Source organism: Hylobates moloch, unplaced genomic scaffold, assembly GCF_009828535.3.
Source record: "Hylobates moloch isolate HMO894 unplaced genomic scaffold, HMol_V3 SCAFFOLD_20, whole genome shotgun sequence".
NCBI lineage: Eukaryota > Metazoa > Chordata > Mammalia > Primates > Hylobatidae > Hylobates > Hylobates moloch.
This window is the reverse complement of record NW_026652295.1, coordinates 49,557,534-49,578,567: the sequence shown is the minus strand read 5'-3', so window position 1 is coordinate 49,578,567 and position 21,034 is coordinate 49,557,534. Positions and strand designations below refer to the sequence as shown.

The window sequence follows — 21,034 nt, the reverse complement described above, 5'->3', positions numbered from 1 at the left end:
AGAGAGTCAGTGAAGGGAGATAGGGGTGGGGCCGTTTTATAAGATTTAGGTAGGTAAAGGAAAAAGGGGGGTTGTTCTCTGGCGGGTAGGAGTGGGGGTCACAGGGTGCTCAGTGGGGGAGCTTTTTGAGCCAGGATGAGCCAGGAGAAGGGAATTTCACAAGGTGATGTCATCAGTTAGGCAAGGACCGGCCATTTTCACTTCTTTTGTGGTGGAATGTCATCAGTTAAGGCAGGAACAGGCCATTTAAATATCACTTCTTTTGTGACTCTTCAGTTACTTCAGTCCATCTGGATGTATAAGTGCAGGTCACAGGGGATATGATGGCTTAGCTTGGGCTCAGAGGCCTGACATTCCTGTCTTCTTACATTAATAAGAAAACTAAAACATAATAGTGTTGAAGTGTTGGGACGGCGAAAATTTTTGGGGGTGGTATGGAGAGATAATGGGCGATGTTTCTCAGGGCTGCTTTGAGCAGGATTAGGGGCGGCATAGGAACCTACAGTGGGAGAGATTAAGCTGAAGGAAGATTTTGTGGTAAGGGGTGATATTGTGGGGTTGTTAGAAGAAACATTTGTCATATAGAATGATTGGTGATGGTCTGGATACGGTTTTGTATGAATTGAAAAAAGAATGGAATAAGACAAGGAGAAAAGCAGGTATTAAAGGATTAAGAATTGGGAGGACCCAGGACATCTAACTAGAGAGTGCTTAAGGAGGTTCAGCATAGCCCTGCCAGCAAAGATTATTTATTTAGTTTAAAAGGGAGTTGAGAATGGTGGTTTGGGGTTAGCACCAGGAGATATCAGCTGTGATGTCTTGGAGAAACAGTGTAAACTGGCAGTGTAAACAAGAGCAGGGCATTTATGAGTAGTTGAGAACGGTGAATAGGAGTATGACTAGACAGAAGAGAGTAGGGATGACGAGTTTTTTTTTTTTTTTTTTTTTGGGAGGGGGTGCAGTCCAAGTTGGTCTGGTGTCTGGAATGAGACTGGGGCCTAATAAAAAGGAGCGTATATACAGGAGCTCAAATGGGCTGTACCTTGTAGCATTCCGAGGACAGGCCTGAATTCTGAGAAGGGCAAGTGGTAAAAGTAATGTCCAGTCCTTTTTAAGTTGGTGGCTGAGCTTGGTGGGGTGTGTTTTTAAAAGACTATTAGTTCACTGAATACTAAGAGCCTGAGAAACTGCTTGGGTGATTTGACTAATAAAGGCTGGTCTGTTATAGGACCCTATAGAGGTGGGAAGGCCAAACGGAGGAATTATGTCTGACAGAAGGGAAGAAATGACCGTGGTGGCCTTCTTAGACCCTGTGGGAAAGGCCTCTACCTATCCAGTGAAAGTATCTACCTAGACCAAGAGGTATTTTAGTTTCCTGACTTGGGGCATGTTGAATAAAGCCAATTTGCCAGTTCTGGGCAGGGGCAAATCCCCGAGCTTGATGTGTAGGGAGTGGAGGGGGCCTGAATAATCCCTGAGGAGTAGTAGAATAGCAGATGGAACACTGAGAAGTTATTTCCTTGAGGATGGATTTCCACCATGGAAAGGAAATGAGAGGTTCTAAGAGGCAGGCTAGTGGCTTGTACTATAGCATAGCCTGCCTTTGCTGGTGTGTGGCGATTAGGCCTGGCGGAACTGCCATCAATAAACCAAGTGTGATCAGGGTGAGGAACAGAAAAGAAGGAAATATGGGTGAATGTCAGGTGGATCAGAGAGATACAGTCATGGGGGTCAGGTGTGGTATCGGGAATAATGTGGGAGGCCGGATTGAAGTCCGGGCCAGGAACGGTGGTAATTGTGGGAGACTCAACAAAGAGTGAGCACAGCTGAAGGAGCCAGGGAGCAGACAGTATATGTGTCAGGTGTGAGGAAGAAAATAGATTTTGGAAGTTACGAGAACTATAGAGAGTGAGTTGAGCATAGTTTGTGATTTTAAGGGCCTCTAAAAGTATTAGGGCAGTGGTGGCCGCTGCACGCAGACTTGAGGGCTAGGCAAAACAGTAAGGTCAAGTTGTTTGGATAAAAAGGCTACAGGGCATGGTCCTGGTTCTTGTGTAAGAATTCTGACTGCACAGCTCTGCACTTCGGCTGTGGGTAATGAAAAGGATTGGGATGAGTCAGGGAGAGCTAGAGTGGGGGCAATCTCTAAAGCTGTCTTCAAGGAACGGAAAGAGGAGTGGGGAAAGGATTTAGGATCTATGGGGTCAGCTGGGTTTCCTTTTGTGAGTTTACATAATGGCTTTGTTAGGATGGCAAAACTAGGTATCTAAAGTCGAAAGTATCCAACTATGCCTAGGAAGGAAAGGAGCTGTTTTGTAGAAGGTGTTGGGGTTTGAGAGATCAGTCGGACATGATCAGCAGGGAAAGCACGTGTGTTTTTATGAGAATTACACCGAGATAGGTAACAGATGAGGAAGAAATTTGGGCTTGACTAAAGTAATGGGAGCTGACTGTGAAGCCTTGTGGCAGTACAGCCCAGGTAATTTGCTGAGCCTGGTGGGTGTCAGGGTCAGTCCAAGTGAAAGCAAAGAGAGGCTGGGATGAAAGGTGCAAAGGAATAGTAAAGAAAGCATGTTGGTGATGCAGAACAGAATAATGGGTTGTGGAGGGAGGTATTGAGGATAGGAGAGTATATGGGTTTGGCACCATGGGGTGGATAGGCAAAACAATTTGGTTGATAAGGCACAGATCCTGAACTAACCTGTAAGCGTTGTCTGGTTTTAGGACAGGCAAAATGGGGGAATTGTAAGGAGAGTTTATAGGCTTTAAAAGGCCATGCTGTAACAGGCGAGTGATTACAGGCTTTAATCCTTTTAAAGTGTGCTGTGGGATGGGATATTGGCATTGAGTGGGGTGAGGGTGATTAGGTTTTAATGGGATGGTAAGGGGTGCATGATCAGTCACCAAGGAGGGAGTAGAGGTGTCTTATACTTGTGGGTTAAGGTGGGGAGATACAAGAGGAGGATGCGAAGGAGGCTTTGAACTGGGGAAAAGGGCGGCAATGAGGTGTGGCTGTAGTCTAGGAACAGTGAGGGAAGCAGATAATTTAGTTAAAATGTCTCGGCCTAATAAGGGAACTGGGCAGGTGGGGATAACTACAAAGGAGTGCATAAAAGAATGTTGTCTAAGTTGGCACCAGAGTTAGGGAGTTTTAAGAGGTTTGGAAGCCTGGCCGTCAATACAACAGTTATGGAGGCAAGGGAAACAGGCCCTTGAAAAGAAGGTAATGTGGAGTGGGTAGCCTCCGTATTGATTAAGAAGGCAACGGACTTACCTTCCACTGTGAGAGTTACCCAGAGCGTCTGTGATGGTCCTGTAGGCTTCCAAGGCGATTGGGCAGTATCAGTCTTCAGCTGCTAAGCCAAGAAGATCTGGGAAGGAGTCAGTCAGAGAGCCTTGGGCCAGAGTTCCAGGGGCTCTGGAAGTGTCTTCCAGGTGAGTTGAACAGTCTGATTTTCAGTGGGGTCCCACATAGATGGGGCATGGCCTAGGAGGAATCCCGGGCTGTGGGGATTCCTTGGCCCAGTGGCCAGATTTCCAGCACCTGTAGTAAGCTCCTGGGGAAGGAGGTTTTGGAGGAAACCCTGGCAGCTGCGGTTTAGGCGTTTGGAGTTCTTGTGTGCTGGAGATGTGGCTGGGGTTTGTCTCACAGTGGAGGCAAGGAATTGCAACTCAGAAATACATTGCTACTTGGCTGTCTCTATTAATAGTACACCTTGAAGGCAAGGTTAATTAAGTCCTGTTGTGGGGTTTCAGGGCCAGAATTTAATTTTTGGAGTTTTATTTAATGTCAGGAGTGGATTGGGTAATAAAATGTATATTGAGAATAAGATGACCTTTTGACCTTTTAGGGTCTAGGGCTGTAAAGCATCTCAGGGTTGCTGCTGAACGAACCATGAACTAGGCTGGATTTTTCATATTTGATGAAAAAGAGCCTAAATGCTCACTGATTTTGGGAGAGGTCGGATAAAGAAAAAGGAGCATTAACCTTGACTATGCCTTTAGCTCCAGCCACCTTTTTCAGAGGAAATTGCTGGGCAGGTGGGGGAGGGCTAGTCTCGGAACGAAACTGTAAGCCCGACTGGGTGTGATGAGGGAGGTGATAAAAGGATTATAGGGTGGGGGAGCAGAGGCTGAGGAAGAATTGGGACCTGGCTCAGCCTGGCAGGAGGACAGGGGATTAATCTCCCAAGGGAGGTCCCCTGATCTGAGTCACGGCACCAAAATTTCACTCGCGTCCGTGTGAAGAGACCACCAAACAGGCTTTGTGTGAGCAACAAGGCTGTTTATTTCACCTGGTGGCAGGTGGGCTGAGTCCAAAAAGAGAGTCAGTGAAGGGAGATAGGGGTGGGGCCGTTTTATAAGATTTGGGTAGGTAAAGGAAAAAGGGGGGTTGTTCTCTGGTGGGCAGGAGTGGGGGTCACAGGGTGCTCAGTGGGGGAGCTTTTTGAGCCAGGATGAGCCAGGAGAAGGAATTTCACAAGTTAATGTCATCAGTTAGGCAAGGACCAGCCATTTTCACTTCTTTTGTGGTGGAATGTCATCAGTTAAGGCAGGAACAGGCCATTTAAATATCACTGATTTTGTGATTCTTCAGTTACTTCAGGTCATCTGGATGTATAAGTGCAGGTCACAGGGGATATGATGGCTTAGCTTGGGCTCAGAGGCCTGACAGTTTCTAAAATAGTGATGTTATCTATTGGAGTATTTGAAAGAGTTGCAAATCCTGTGACCTCTCGAACAATGGCTAGTAATCATTTAAATATGCTAAACATATTAGCAGAATTTTGGCACCTCTTATAATCCTAGCCTTGTGGCCTTTCATTAGTTTTACAAAGGTAGTTTAATTTTGGGAAGGGCTATTATCATCCTTGTTTAAGGTTAGACTGTAAACTAAATTCCTCCCATAGTTAGCTTGGCTTACACCTAGGAATGAGCGAAGCCAGCCAGCCTGTGAGGCTAGGAGCAAGATGGAGTAAGCCATGTTAGATTTTTCTCACTGTCAGAATCTTTGCGAGGATGGTTTCATAGCAATAATGGAAGAAGCGAAGATGGTGAGTGTGATGATAGCCACAGAGACCATTGCATTAAGGGTTGAATAGGTGTCAGACTCCAGACCATGGATCTGTAAGAATTATTTCAATAAATCTCACCTTAATCTTCTGAGGGTGAAATTCTTACCATGCCCATTTTACAGATGGAGAAACTGGATACCTACGCGGGGTGTGTCGTTCTAAATTGTGGCTAAAAGAAAAGGCCCTTGAAGGGGTCTGGTCCAAGTATACATCCCGTGACTATTACTGATGGCATATGGCTTGGGCTTTAGAATTGAAGAAAAGAAGGCTTGAGGAAAGGAGCTGAGGAAAGCTGAAGAGAAGTTAGGGAAGAAGTGGCCTCCATATTTGACTATTGAGTCAAACATTTATTGATCACTGTCTCTGCACTAAGATGGAAGTAAACAATTCAATGAAAAGAGTCAAACTCTGTAAAATATTTGTAGGATGGATTAATTCTGAGCCAAATTTGAGTGACCATGGCCTGGGGCACAGTCTTAAGAGGTCCTAAGTACATGTACCCAAGATGGTCTGGCTACAGCTTGGTTTTATATGTTTTAGGGAGACGTAAGATATCAGTCAATACATATAAGATGTACATTGGTTTGGTCTGGAAAGATTAGACAAGTAGGAGCGGGGGCTTCCAGGTCATAGATGGATTCAAAGATTTTCTGATTGGCAATTGGTTGAAACAGTTAAGTTATTAACTTACCTAAAGACCTGGAATCCACAGAAGGGAGTGTCTGGGTTAAGACAAGTGGTTGTGGAACCCAAGGTTCTTATTATGCAGATGAAGCCTCCAGGTAGCAGGCTTCCGAGAGAATAGACTGTAAATGTTTCTAGCAGATCTAAAACAGTTCCAGACTCTTAGTTAGCACTCTCCTGGCTTAGGGTAAAGATGCAGAAAAGGAAGGGAATTTTCTACAGAATGTAGTTTTCCCCACAAGAGACAGCTTTGCAGGGCCGTTTAATATCTTTTGGGGTAAAATACTTCAGTTTCTTTCAGGGCCGGCTATCTGTCATGTGGTGCTGTATACTAGAGTCAGGCTGGAATTTGGTGTCTTATTGCTACAGAGTCTATTTTGTCAGTCTTAATGTCTCTGTTTTAATGTTAATGCTGGTTACTTATGTCTGAATTCCAAAGGGAGGAGGGTATAATGAGGCATCTCTGACACTCCCCATCATGGCCTGAACTAGTTTTACAGTTTAACTTTGGAATGCCCTTGCCTAAGAGGAGGGGTCAATTCAGTTGGTTTGGGGGGCTTAAAATTTTATTTTTGGTTTACATGGTAATGACTAAAGTCATTTTTGCCTTTTTCCTCTCTCCCTCTCATTTCTCCAGTGCATGTTTAACTACTTCCAGCTGTGATTTCTGGAAAGCAACAAAAACTCAACTCAATAACTTGGCACTCTGGATTTATGACTACATTAGCAGATAGTCTTTGCCCTCCACTGCCTCTCACAAGACTCTTCTTATTATAGTAGAATCTGCCTTTTGAGACATTTCTGATACTTTGCTCTCTCTACTTCCTTTGCCCCCCTTTGCTCATTGAGACACTATGTGGGCTTATACATTAAGTGTAAGTACAACATCCTTTCTGAGAAAATGGGAGAGTGTGTGTGTGTTTGTATTTAAGGAAATAGAGGCACTTAAATCAGAATCTCCAAAAAGATATGTCCATTCATTCATTCACTCAACTATTAATTGTGTATTGAGTGCCAACTACCTACCAGCCACTTTTCTAGACACCAATAATTTAGAAGTGAACAAAACAGATAATTCCCCTCAGGAAGCATGTATTCTGGTGGGGAGAGGGCAGAAAATAAACCTGTAAATATATAATATGCCTGATATCAAGTATTATGAAGAAAAAGACATTTAGGCAAGGGGCTAGGGTGTGCTATTTTATATAGACTGGAGAGAGAAGGCCTCGGTGAGAAGTTAACATTTGAATAGCAACAAAGGAGAGTGAGCCATGGGGATATCAGAACATTCCGATAATTCCAATAACATTCTAGATATTTCCGAAATTTCTGATAATTCTTATTCATGATATTCACGGGAATATCAGAAGAACTTTCTAGAGGGAAGAGCTTATGCCCTGAGGCCTGTTTGAGAACTAACAGGCAGGCCAATATGTTTGGAGCATATGTGTGAACAGGTGAGCTTTAGAAAATGATATTAGAGAGGTATTGGAGGTTGGGTAGCAAATCATGAGGGACCTTTTGTAGCCCAATGTAAGGACTTTGACTTCTATTCTGAGTGAGATGGGAAACTATTGTTGGATTTAGAAAAGAGGACCTCTGGTGTGTCTGATATAAAGATACAACTCTGACTACTTTGTTACAGGATGGAAGAGGCTAGTTTGGTGTTTCTGTAAACCACTTGCAGGAGAAAGATGGACTAAATAGCTTATTGAGGTTAAAGTGTTTATTCATATGGGATGCTTTAATTATTTTGACATTATTGAGAAAATTCTATGTAAAATGTAAATATTCTAAAGCCTTTTAAAGAAAGATATTATAAAAGTGAAAATATCTTTTTAATTTTTAAATTATTTAATCTCACAATGCAAAATAATTCTATTATAAACCAATATTCTTGTGTTACTGAAAATTTGGACATCAGAGCAAAATGGTATATGTATCAGTTAAGGTTATCTGGTTGCCAATAAGAGAACCCAACTTTTCTTTTAAAAATGGAATTTATTGGGAAGGTATTGGGTAACCTACTAATCAGTGGAAAACAGTCTGAAAAATCAGGGACAGAAATACATAGGAATCAAAGCATTTGATGCAAGTGGCGGGCGGTGGGGCAGGTAGGGAGATGGGCAGGTGGGCGTCTCAGAAGCAGGTGTTCTTCCCAGGCTCCTTAGAATGCCACCACTGGAACTGAGATCTAAACATTTGCTACCTCTCTTCCCTTTTGCTCCGTATTTCTCTTAAAGCCCGAGTATGTGACTCTGGTCATGGTAGGATAAGATGTCTTGCTTGACAGTTCCACTAAGCTCTAGTCGATGGTGCAGAGCAATACCTCAAGGAAATTAGGGTCTGTTAACAAAAGAAAGTATAATGGATACTGGTCAGCTAAAATGCTACAAATGCCACAATGTTAGCCCTAGTTACATTTCCTTTTACTGTAATTCTTACAGTTTTGGCACATCATCTTCTAGCCCTATTTCTTGTATATGTCCCAGTTTTTTTTTCTTAATTTTATCTATTGTTAAATGGTAAAGTTGGTGGTCTTCTCATACATTATTTAACCATTCCTAAATTGCTGGACATTTAGATTATTGTCATGAAAATGTAATAAAGCAGCATAGAATAGTAATAGCTAACCTAAACTGGCTAAATAATAGTGCTTCCACTCCTGAATGTCTGGTCTACCCTACTGTGCTTCTACAAGAGAGAGCATGATAAAATAAGTCTACATTCCAGAAGAAGTATTTAAATGAAGGGGATTTCATCAGGCATTGAAACTGACAAAACGGTAAGCCTTATCCTCCCAGGGACTGACAATTTTCCCTTTGTCCATTAGGGGGCAAGCTGATTTTCATGGCCCCAGGACCCATTGAGCTCAGGGCGCACGCCATCCTTGTTTCTGACGGTGGAGAGCTCCGGATTGGATCCGAAGACAAGCCCTTCCAAGGCAGAGCTCAGATCACACTCTACGGGAGTTCCTACTCCACTCCCTTCTTTCCCTATGGAGTCAAGTTCCTGGCTGTGAGGAATGGAACTCTTTCTCTGCACGGTGAGTGAGGCAATTGATCAGAGGAAATGAAGTAGATCTGTGTCTAGCAGTGGAAACTGATAAAACTGTTTAGAAGTCCTTGACTATAGTTGCTGAACCAACCAGGTCAGCTAGAGCATGGCACTATTTCCTTAAATAGCAAGTAAAACTGTTATGATTCCTGTGGCAGAGTACACTACAGTTCCCAATTATTTGCTCCCCTTTCTGTAAGAGGATTGTGTATACTTCCACCCACTGTTAGGTGACTTTCAGTGCCTCCTTGTGGGTGGACCATACTTCCCGGCCCCTTTGCAAGAGCAGACTTATACTTGCTTTGGTCAGTGGAATGTGAGCAGAAATGGGGGACTGCATGGCCAAGTGAAGGTTTTAAGACCTGTTACGATGCTTTAGCCATTTTGTTTTCTTCCTGCCACTTGAGAATAGCCTGTCCCAGATAGGGGCAGTTCCTTCTGCTTAGAACCTGAACGAAGATGACATGGGGCAGTGCTGCAGCTGACCTACTGCTCTCATGTATGTGAGTGAGAAATAAGCCTTTCTCATAAGCCACTGAGATTTGCATTTGTAATTGCAGCATAGCCTGGTGAAAACTGACTGATACAATTACTTAGCATGTACTGATGTCTCTCAACATGCAGTAGCCTGGTATCCCAAATCAAATACAGACAACCTCATTTAGTTGTTGAACCTCTTCCTGTCTCCCCAAACCCCCTACCCCATGAGCAGGGTTTAATTACAGTTCTACTTAGAATCCTCTTACAGATAGGTGGGGTGTTTAAGGATTCCTAGGAGAAAATAGATTAGGCTACAGTGTGTTTCCGCCCCAACTTTATTTGCTTTCTGATCATCTAATTCCACTTTGCAAAATGGACATTTTTTTTCCCTCTTGAGAGTCAGGAAATTACCAGGTGTGCCAGGATAATCCTTAGTATCAACTGTAAAATATCAGTATAAAATAATGAGTAAGCATATTTCAGTGGGTATTTATATGCTTTTGGTTGCATAGCATGAGTCAAAGGCAGATCAAAAATGTGAGCTCCAGATAGTGACTCAATCTCCAGAAAACATAACGTCATTTACACATTGATATTTCTATATTGGCATCACAAAATAATCCACTTGTCATAGGATAATTGCTCTAGATGAGGGCATGGAGCTGTGCTGAGGAATCTGCCATTTTTCTCTGTCCAGACTCTGTCTCATACCGACCACAGGCCCCAATCATTGTCTGTCAAAAAGCACGCTTGTGTCTCTTTTGGCTTACTATGAAAGGAAGCAAGATCTTTTTCCTCAAGCATTTAAGTGTTGACTGTGGGCTACCCAGTGTGCTAGACACTGGGGATCAAATTTTGTGAGGTTAAAAATACCCCATAACTCACTGGATAGAAATTCAAAATGCTTGCTATGTTGATTCTATGATCAACTTCCAAGGGGACCTTTTTACCTCCTATCTTCATCAGCAAGCAACTACATTGATTTTGTAGCCCAGGATCTATTCCCAGATCAGCCATGGTTTTCAAATGTTTGCTCTAGCTCAATGGCCTCTTAAGCCACCAACCCAATATGCTGCTTTTTACCAGTAAAAAAATGCATCTGGGGAATAAGTTGGTGTATATTTGTGGTTCAGCCAGCCCATAGATCATCCAGAGAACCCCAGGCTTAGGAGGAATCCTCAGATTTGAGAGCCACTGTCCTGTATGATGCAGATAGCACAGCTCTTCCTGAAAATAGGAATTCAAATGAAGAAAAATGAAAACTCTCCTAATTATTTTATTCTGCCTCTTTCATTCCAAGCTCATCTAATTCTCATGCTCTATTGTGAAGAATCAATGAAATAACTCATAAATATACCTTTTGTGCCTGTATTTTAAATGTACGTTGTGCATGTAAGCCTTTGTGATTAAGCAAATGTCAAGAAAATCCCTAGTCCCATTGCTTACAGTCGGTATGGGGCAATTCAAGCAAAGTAGATGCCTCTAATATGTTTTGAAAATTCTGAAAGTTCAGAAAAAATGTTGCTACTCCAGCCATCTGATGTTACTGGATATTGAGAATGAGACCTCCTCTCCCTCTGCTTTCCTCATTTCCATCTCCTCCTTCCTCTTTCTCCTCTCTCCCTCTCCTTTATTCTCCTTCTCCCTCCTCTCTCTCCCTGCTTCCTCCCTTCCTCTTCTCCCTCTTTCTTCTTTATTCTCCTTCACCCTCCTCTCTCTCTCTCTCCCTTTTCCTCCCTTCCTCTCCTCCCTCCCTCTCCTTTATTCTCCTTCTCCCTCCTCTCTCTCTCTCCCCCTTTTCGTATATTCCCAGATTAGGCCATTTTCAAAACTGGTTAAACATTCCCCAAAGCATTTGGGACAGAGAATTGACTAGGATCTCACCTGAATCACAGAGCTTGCCCATTGAACACGGGCAAAGATCAAGCCATTACCTCTCTGATGTGATGCTGCAGCATCTCACGCATTTGAAGGAAATATGTAGAAAAGAGCTCAGCCATTTGGGTAACAGGGATTCCTTTCGTGATGTATCTGTCAGAGAATCGCAGCCCCACGTGCAGCTCATCAATTCTCTCCTGTCACTTCTCCCTCACCACCTGAGGTCTCAGACAGTTTCCCCTCCAGCATGGTGGTATATCATGGCTAAAGTCATTACATAATTTCACTGGCCTTTTGCCAGGGCCAGAGGTCGGTCTGGTGACACTGGGGCTTTAGGAAAAAGCTAATTTTCTTTCACCATCAAGTATGCAAAATAGTGAGCAACTTGATTCACTGCTTTGCACCCAGGAAGTCCCTAATGACCCAGCATTCACTCAGTTTCCCAGGACAACATAATGAGGAGATTCACCAACTTTGGCGCACAGAAGAGCCTTTTGGGGGAGGTTTTTGTAAATCTAGATTTCTGGGCCTGGAAATGTACATGTGATGTGACTCAGGTGGCCCATTGACTACACTCAGAGAAACACTGGTTCTAGCGGTTAATCAAATTGGAATCAGAAATGAGCCCAGTTCTGCCGCAGATCAGCTATGACCTTCAACAGATCTCTAAAAAATCAGAAAAACACAGTTCTTACTTCATAAACTTATTGCTCATGAAGTGTTCCAGAGTGTTGGGCGCACAAAACACATATTAATTTTCTTGTCTATCTCTTTTCATCAGAGTAACAGAAGGGTTTTAACCTTGGAGATGATGCGGTAACAACATTCCCAGGCATCTTCTGTTCTCTTCCCACCACCCAGTCAGCACCTTTAGATTTTAATCTCTCTTGGTGCAGCTGCTTCTCAGCTATGGGTAACCACCATTCCCGGGCGTGGTTACAAAAGGCTTCTTAGAAACTATTTGCATGGGCCCCAGTATAGTCTGAAGCAGGGCACTGCCCAGCGAATGAGGCCCTTGGCAGACATTTGGTTCCTAATATTCAGCAGCAATGCTGAATGGATTCTAATATAACGCCAGCTCAGGTCATATAGACAAATGGTCTGCATGTCAGTCCGATCACTTTCCCACCTTCTCCCTCCATCTCAATCTTATTATTGCTCTTTGAAACCCTTCTGCTCCAGCTGATTTTTATCTTAGATTAAAATCGCTAAGCAAACAGGCTTTGGTGTTCAGCTGTCACAAGGCAAGATGGAGTTGAAAGCATGTTTCATGTATTTCTTTGAATGTAGGAAAAGTCCCACACCCTTATACACTCACATATACACACACCTGCACATACACACCCACGCACAGCACCATCTTTTCTGTTTCTGTTTGTTTGGGAGTAGATGAAGACAGGTTCTGAGTTGCTGGTGGAGTTCAGATTGTTTAGTAACTTCTGTCAGCTGCTCACTTTGATATGTTAATATGACTAAAGGGTCTCAGGATTCCTCCTGAGTGGCAGTCTGGGGTTTGGGTAGCTGTAGTCAATAAGGAAATTTCACTCTTGCCTTTTGCCTTCATCACTCTCTCTGCCAATCCAGGTTCCCCACTCCAAACTGAGTGCCAATCACTTGTCACTTTTCAAGTGGGTTGCTGTCAGCCTCGGCAACTTAAATTTTTGACAATGTAATTACGGCTCTTGCTTCCACAGTGGGAATCTGAGCAGGATGGTGGAGCTTTTATTGATTGTTCAGCAGGGAAATTTATCAATGTCTCTCACTTCATTTCCAGTTCCTCCCTGAGAAATTTGGCTGACAGTTTCTTAGGAGACAAACAGTCTCACGGCCTTGGCTGGACTTCTGTCTTTGTCCTTTTCAAGAAATTACAAGATATAGGCATTAAATATACATGGAAATTCCTGAGAAAAGGCAGTATGTGGGGCATGATTGAAGAAAGCACGAGTGCAATTGCAAGGAACATAAGAATTTGGTAGGAATAAATAAAAGCAGTGGTCTAAATAAGCAAGCTTAGATAAGATTTGTTTTCCTTCTAAAAGTACCAAGTATCTGCATGTAAATTCCATGGTTTCTATGAGTACTGTGTGATGTGCACTATTTTCGTAGTTGCTAGACTATCAGGCTGTCTTTAAGCATGGGATAAAGTCCGTGGAACAGGCACGTGTGTGGGAGTGTGTTTCCGGTCAGTGGTTTTCACATTGCGCTCCACAAAATCCAAATGTTTCCTGGAGGGGATTTAGGGGTTCCCTAAACAATGAATATTGGAGGTCAAGTAATAAAGGTCTAAATTGCTCAAGTAATTGATTTATTGCTTTTATCTATTATATATTTGTGTTCAAAGTAACAGTTTGTTAGAAGAAAGAGTTCCACTGTTAAAATTGTGATTAAAAAACTCTACTAGGTGATTGTTTTAGCTGTGGTGTATGGATCCTTTTGAGGTGTCCAGGGCTTCTCTGCATGATTCCTGTTTCCCCAAGACTGATTTAGCTCTGGGACATTTTCTATAAAGTCTGTTCTTTGATGTAGGGTGAAACTTTCTAGAGCCCATTTCATGTCATAACAGTTCCTCTTATCCAACAATATATTTTTAAATCTCCACTGTCTCGTCACCTGATTAATAGTCTCCAATGCTGTCTCCTCTTGCCCCTTTCCTTACCTATTTCTTCTAGACCAAGACTCCTCCCTTTTCTTCTGTCTCTCGTTCCCTTGAGCTAGATACAAACCAGAGCTATGACATGGCATTTTTATATGTAGCTTTATTACTCTGAAATTGTTTGGTTTTAGGGGACAGAAGCCCACCGGAAACAAACTTAGAACCAAGGATTTATGAATTCTTGTAATCAAAACGCAGGATGGAGAGAAAGACAATGGCCTTAGACATGACTGTCTTCAGGGGTCCTAATGTCCACAGGACTCACCCCTCAGTCTCTTACCCTGGCTGTCTCTGCATATATTGACTTCACTCTCTCCTACTCCTTATTGCCTTCTTCTCTATGGTTATTGGGACTTCTTGATTTCATGTGGACTTTGATTTTCTACTACCAAAGAAAGGAACTCTGTATTCTTTTCAAAAAATAACCAGGGGAGGCTTCCCAAAGTCCTGCTAGAGTTACCTTGCAGACTAAGGACTATACATGGTGCCCAGGGGGAAAGTGCACTGTGACTGTCCAAGCTCAAGCCACCTTTTCACTTCTTTACCAACCGTCAAGGCCAGGAATGCAAGGCCATGTGAAGAGATGCAGCTCTGCCTTGAACAGGGAGACCGGGGTGGTGTGGGATGTGTGTTTGTGTGTGTGTGTGTGTGTATGTATATGACTGTGCATGCATGTGTATGTTTGGGTGTTTTTGTGCATGTATATTTTGAGAAGCTGTTCACCAAAAGGGGGGATGGCAACCAGATCCAGAAAGGAGAGATGCAGGGAAGACAAAACCATAGGTGTCTTCTGAGCTGAAACCTTAGGCTTTGACTTCTGGTTCAGCCTGAAATCTCAAGGTGACTGAAACTCATAGACAGAAATATTCAAATATAGTACGATACTGTTGTATAAACTCAGTATGTAAAGTTAATGTCAGTTATTTAGGCTGCATTTAGGCTGAATAAAACAAGTGTGTGGGATCAGGCAAACAAAAACCCTCATTAAGTTACTAGTAAGGATCCCATCAAACAGAAGATATATATAATATATAAATATAAATAATATATATTATATAAATTTATATAAATATAAATAATATTATTATATAAATAATATATATTTATATAATATAAAGTATATTATATATAATATAATTATATTATATAAATAATAATATATTATATAAATATAAAAATATATAAAAAATTTATATTTTATAAAATATAAAAATATATTTATTTTGCTGTGATTGAACCCCAAATTTTAAATTTCAATGTTGCTCCAAATTTTAAAAGCTTTATCCCAAGGTCTTAGGAAATCTCATTTTCTAGTATATGCTATGGATTTTCTTCTTTCTTCCCATGAACTGTGGATTTCCTCAATATTGAAGAGGTTCTCTGCTTTCCCCTTGCATTTGTCACCACAAAATATTACCTGTGATTTCATGGGAAACTTGAGCTGATGTGGTGTGTAAATTTGCCACAGGACTGAGCAAATGCAAGAGACACATTTTTAGGGATGTTTGGTAGATGCAAACCTTCTAGACAGAAGTCTGACTCGAACAGATTTTATTTTTCTTTAGTCACTACCTTTGTCTGTATTCTGATGGATCCTTTTTCTTGTCCTTTAACAACACCTTGGGTACCAATAGCTTTCCAGTTGATTTCAGATATTGAAAATGCCAGTCCTGATTAATCTAGTTTAAAAGCTCAGTCTCCTATTCATTTAATGTTACCTTCCTCACCCACAAAGCTTCAACTTGAGGCACTTGGGATGGTAGGGTCTGCTCCCTCACTCTTCCTCTAATCCTTCTTATTTCATGTTCTCAGTATTGGGGCAGGTGGAAGAGGTAAGGTGAGAGGTTTAACAAGCTTATTACTTAACTGTGCACCTATATCCTCTGTTGGGTGTTGCTCTCTCTCTGAATAATAATTGCTGACTGTTGAGTCTCCCTCCTAAGATGCCTGCATGAAATCACTGGAGTCTTGTAGGAGGCCTTTCCACTGCGCAGTTTCTCAATGTGGAAGCCCCACCTGGGTTTTCAATCCCTTAGCATCCACCTTGGGGGTTGGTCTTGGTGGAGTACTAGAAAGTTGGTTCAAGCCAAGCTATCTTCCCTACAATTCAGCTATCCAGAGGAAACTTACAAATCCACATGAAAGTTGTTCCACTTATCACCCCTTTCTCTGCTCTGCTCTTTCTCTAATTGTTTCCTCTGCTTAGATAGGCATGAGCAGCTGAGCAAATAGGCTGCATATGCAGACATTCCACCTGGGAAAAGAAGCCAGTCTCCCCTTCTTACAGGTCACTCTATGATTGATACTTATGCAGCCCTCTTTCTTTGCTTAATAAGAGAGAAGTAGTTTCATACCTCACTGTATAGGAAGGGGAGGAAAGGCCAGGGTTAGCTCACCCAGGCTGATGGCTCATCCCCATCTCTCAGGATTCCTTTGAATCTCCTTGTTTTTGGTCATTCATAAGCGATGGAGTGGACTCTGCTTCAGGGATGGCAAAAGTGGCAGAGTTAGATTAGCTTTCTTTAATAAGCCCCAAGGAGATGTTTTCTTCCTGTCTATGGCTTCCCTACAATGTGGGGTGCTTATCATCTCCTGATCCCATGCATGTGTCCTCCTGGTAGGTTCTAGAGGAGTAGAAGTCCCACCCAACAACCTGCTATGTATGTAAAAAGGGTGCCCTAGAGGGATGTGGTGTTGAAGGGGAGAGCCACTGTCATTTTGCGTTGTTATTTGGCTTTGTTTTGTTGGTTTTTATTTAGGACTGGGAAGGAAGGAAGATTAAATAGAGGGGAAGAATGGAGAAAGGAGGATGAGGAAAATTAAAAACGTATTTATTGCTTTTTCTACTCTTAAATTTAAATGAGCTTTAATTCAGTGTTGGGGTTCTGGTCAGCTGGTGTGTTGTTGCAGATCATAATTACATAGCTGAGTTAACATCAGCGAGCATGGTCTTGGCGTACTTGGAACCGTAGCGTGGTAGGACAGCCAGTGAATGATGAGTGGTCCTGTCTTTTGAGCAGATGAAGATTGACCCTTGGCTCTATGTCCTCTAAAATATAACCAACACCACCAACAAAAAATAAGGTATTTTTTTTCTGTTCTGTCTAATAATACTTCAAAAAAGTCTAAACACTATATAACCATTCTATTTACAGTGGCAGATATGTGTCTGCTAAAATCTCATTGATCTGGACAAGAGTAACCTTGGAACAATCTTTAAGAAAGGGTTCCTTAAATTAATAGTATAAACCACACTTTAGGGAACTTGTTTAAACACATTTAAGTGAACATGCTGTTTTTAAGGTCTTTTAATTTTAGATGTTTGCATGTACATGTATACTGCTAATTAGAAATGATTTCTAGCTATTCAATAATCCAAGTACAGCAGGAACCCCACTTAAAAACACATTGTAAGGTACTTCAAGTTTCTATATATACTTGAAAGTGTTGGCATTAGTCAGGTCTTTTTTTGGTTTCAAGTGACAGAAAACCCAATTCAAACAAAAAATAAGAGCACTTATTGCCTCATATAACTGAAAAGAAAAAACTTGAGGCAAAAAGAAAAAACTTGAGGCACAGCTGAGTCCAGGTGCTCCGATGAAGTCATTAAGATTTTGTTTCTCTGCGACTCTTGGTTCTGCTTTCTCCTCAGTTGGCTTCATTTTCAGTCAAACTCTGCCCTCATGGAGGCAGAAATGGCAGTCCTGTGGCTCCAGATGAAAGGGAATGCCTCTTTACCAATGGCTGTTTAACCTCTGAGCAAATTTCAACATTTCCCCATCACTGTTTCACATCGCTCCTTCTGTTTTTTTCTCCTTAGCTTTCAACATTATTTAATGTATTACGTAAAGTTTACTTTTCACATTTTTTTGTATTTATTTTATTACCTCTCCCAGAAGAATATATACATTATGAGGGCAAGCACTTTCCTTTTTTTTTCCATTATCTGTATTGCCTAGAACAGTGCCTGGACTCATAATATGCTTTAAAAAATATTTGCTTGAATAAGTGAATGAAAAACTTGAGCAAAAGCCGCAGGATTAACTTTCGCCCCATTTGAGTCATAAGCCATGAAAGAGAGAGAGGAAGGGAGAGAGAAAGAGGGAGGGAGAGAAAAAGAGAGAAAGAGAAGTAGAGAGTCCAAGTCCAAAGGCGTAAGAACCAGGAAGATCAATGGTGTAAGTTCTAGTCGGAAAGCCAGCAAGCTGGAGATCCAAGAAGAGCCTATGCTTCAGTCTAAGTTTGAAGACCAGATAAGATCAATGTCTCAGTTCAAGTTACTTCATACTCAGCATTTTTGTTCTATTCAGGCCTTCAGCTGATTGGATAAGGCTCATCTACATTAAGGAAGGTAATCTTCTTTACTTAGTCTACTGATTCAAATGTTAATCACATTAGAAATACCTACACACACACACACACACACACACACACACACACACACACACGAAGAACAATTTACATTTAGCTGAAGTTCTGGGTACCCCATAGCCCAGTCAAGTTGATGCACAAAATTAACCATCACGGTCACCAAAGCAAACCTCATAACTGACTCTGTATCATATTTTAGACACATGAGGATTTCAAGCCTCTCATCTTGACACAAAGCTTCTCAAGGGAAAGTAACTAGCTCCAAGTTTCATCTCTTCCTTTCAAAATTTCTGTAGTTTCCATTTTCCTGCTAGGTGATCTTTGCTGGCATTCTGCATCTTCTCTAGATGAGCTTGACTTTGCTCCGTCATAGAGTACTCACTCACTCATCTTCCTCTGAGTAAGTATGAGGAGCCTGGGCTCTTGAAGTGGACTGCGTGGTCCAAATCCCATCTCTACCATGAACTAGCTAGTGGACCTTGAAAAAACTCCTCAGTGTTTCAGTTCCCACATCTATAAAACGGACATTATTTTAAGACATTTCTCATGATATTTGTTATGTGGTTTAAATGAAATAAAACATGTAATGTACTTATCACAATGGCAGATGTTGAGCAAGTACTCAATAAATGTCAATTATTATCATTGTTATTATTTGTTTACACTTTTGATTTGGTGAAGTTGTCCCATTATTAGTCTAAGGATGGGATGGTGTTTACTGTTTTCCATTAATCTCTCAGCTAGAAACCTGGTTGTCATTCTTGATACCTCCTTTATCATTCCTCTTATCATGTCCATCACTAAGTCTTGTTGATTTTAATTCTTGGATAACTCGTGAGCCCATATCCTTCTCTCTATCTCCATTACTGTCACCTTAGTTTATGGTACCTTCAACTTACACCTGGATTATTGTGTAAACTTTTAAACTTATTTTCTATTTGCTACTTTTGTTCTTTCCAATTCATTCTTTGCCCTGGAGCCAAGTTGATCTTCTAAAAACACAAATCTGTTTATATTGTGCTGCTGCTCAAAACTCTTCAGTGGCTTTCCATTGTTTCCAAGGTAAAGTCTGAAATTTCTAGCATGGCTATTAGGCACTGTTTAGGTTCCTGCTAACACCTTCTGTCCTGTTTTTCAACTCTCCCCCTTGGCCACCTCATGCTTCAGTAGTAATCTTCTTTTAGATTGCTAAATGGTTAATGTGGTCTAGATTTTCATTTTTTTACATTTTTGAGTACCACAAGAAACTCAACTTTGTTAAGTAAATGGAAAGCTACATAGGCAGAAGCTTGCGATTTTTCCTTCAAAGAGAATTCTTCCATGTGCATCATCAAAGCAATACTATTAATAGTATTGCTTTCAGCCTGGTCATGGAAAAAGAGTATCATTGAATTGGGTATTATATTTAGTATTTGTCAAAATTGGATTTTACCTGGATCCTGGCACTTTATAATTTTCAAAGCTGCTTCCCATTCTTTACTCTCATTTAACTCTCACAACCACCCTGTGAAGCATGAAAGACTGGGATTGTTACTTTCATTTTAGAGATGATGAAACTGGGGCCTGGAAGGGGATGTAACTAAAACTCATTTCATTTTCTTCATGGACTTAAGACGCACATGGGCTCGCTTCTATTTTGTGTACACATAGCTGGTATTTACTTGTGGCAGAAAGGCAGAATATACCTCTTTCTGAAACAGTCTCCTCAATGTTAACTTTTTCAGCTTATTTTGAGATCCCAATTGGGGCTTTCTGGCTTATAGCTCTCTTTGTAAAATTCTTGATAGAGGTACAAAGAACCAGTTTCTTTTATACCTTGTTATTTATCTTTTAGTACTTCTATGGAGTTTTCCAATCTTTGTGATGGCAAATCTACAAATATTTTCTCTTATGGTTTCTGCCTTTGATTTTATGTTTATCAACTCTTTTCTGTACAAAGACTATATAAAAATGTACCTATTTGTTTTTTGGCACTTTTATTTATTTTTTTCTTTTTATTCACATTTGCGTCTGTCTTTAACTAGGGTCAGCGAACTATGAGCCATGGACCAAATCTGGTCCATTCCTTGCTTTTATACACAAAATTTTATTGAGGCACAGCCACACCCATTTGTTTAGGTATTATCTATGGCTGCTTTGCACTATAATGGCAAAGTTCAGTCATTATGACAGAGACCACATGGTCTGCAAACCCCAAACTCTTTATTATCTCCCTGTTCTTTTTACAGAAAAAGTTATCAGACCCTTATTTTAATCAATATAGAATTTATTCTGATATAGCTTGTCAGTTATCTATTTTTTTTCAAATGAGTAGCCAATTTTCACAGCACTATTTATTCAACCATAGGCTAAAAAATGACACCCATGTATGTCCATGTCCTAATCCTTGGAACCCATGAACGTTACCTTAAAAATTTGGCAAAACGGGGTTGGGTTCCAAGATGGCTGAATAGGAACAACTCCAGTCTACAGCTCCCAGTGTGAGGGACGCAGAAGATGGGTGATTTCTGCATTTCCAACTGAGGTACTGGGTTCATCTCAATGGGACTTGTTGGACAGTGGGTGCAGCCCACAGAGTGTGAGCCGAAGCAGGGTGGGGTATCGCCTCACCAGGGAAGTTCAAGGGGTTATGGAATTCCCTTTCCTAGCCAAGGGAAGCCATGACAGATGGTACTTAGAAAATCGGGACACTCCCACCTTAATGCTGTGCTTTTCCAATGGTCTTAGAAAATGGCACACCAGGAGATTATATTCTGTGCCTAGATCAGAGGGTCCCACACCCATGGAGCCTTGCTCACTGCTAGCACAGCAGTCTGAGATCGAACTGCAAGGAGGC

At 41.5% G+C, this 21,034-nt stretch overlaps 1 protein-coding gene across 1 annotated transcript in view; it reads left to right on the top strand.

Moving 5' to 3' along the window:
• The window catches only part of PKHD1 (PKHD1 ciliary IPT domain containing fibrocystin/polyductin), a 482,509-nt gene that overhangs the window by 159,387 nt on the left and 302,088 nt on the right, over nt 1-21,034 (top strand). The window contains exon 36 of the mRNA XM_032141123.2: nt 8,593-8,805. Coding sequence (XP_031997014.1) covers nt 8,593-8,805 — 213 coding nt within the window. The remainder of the gene's footprint in view (nt 1-8,592; nt 8,806-21,034) is intronic.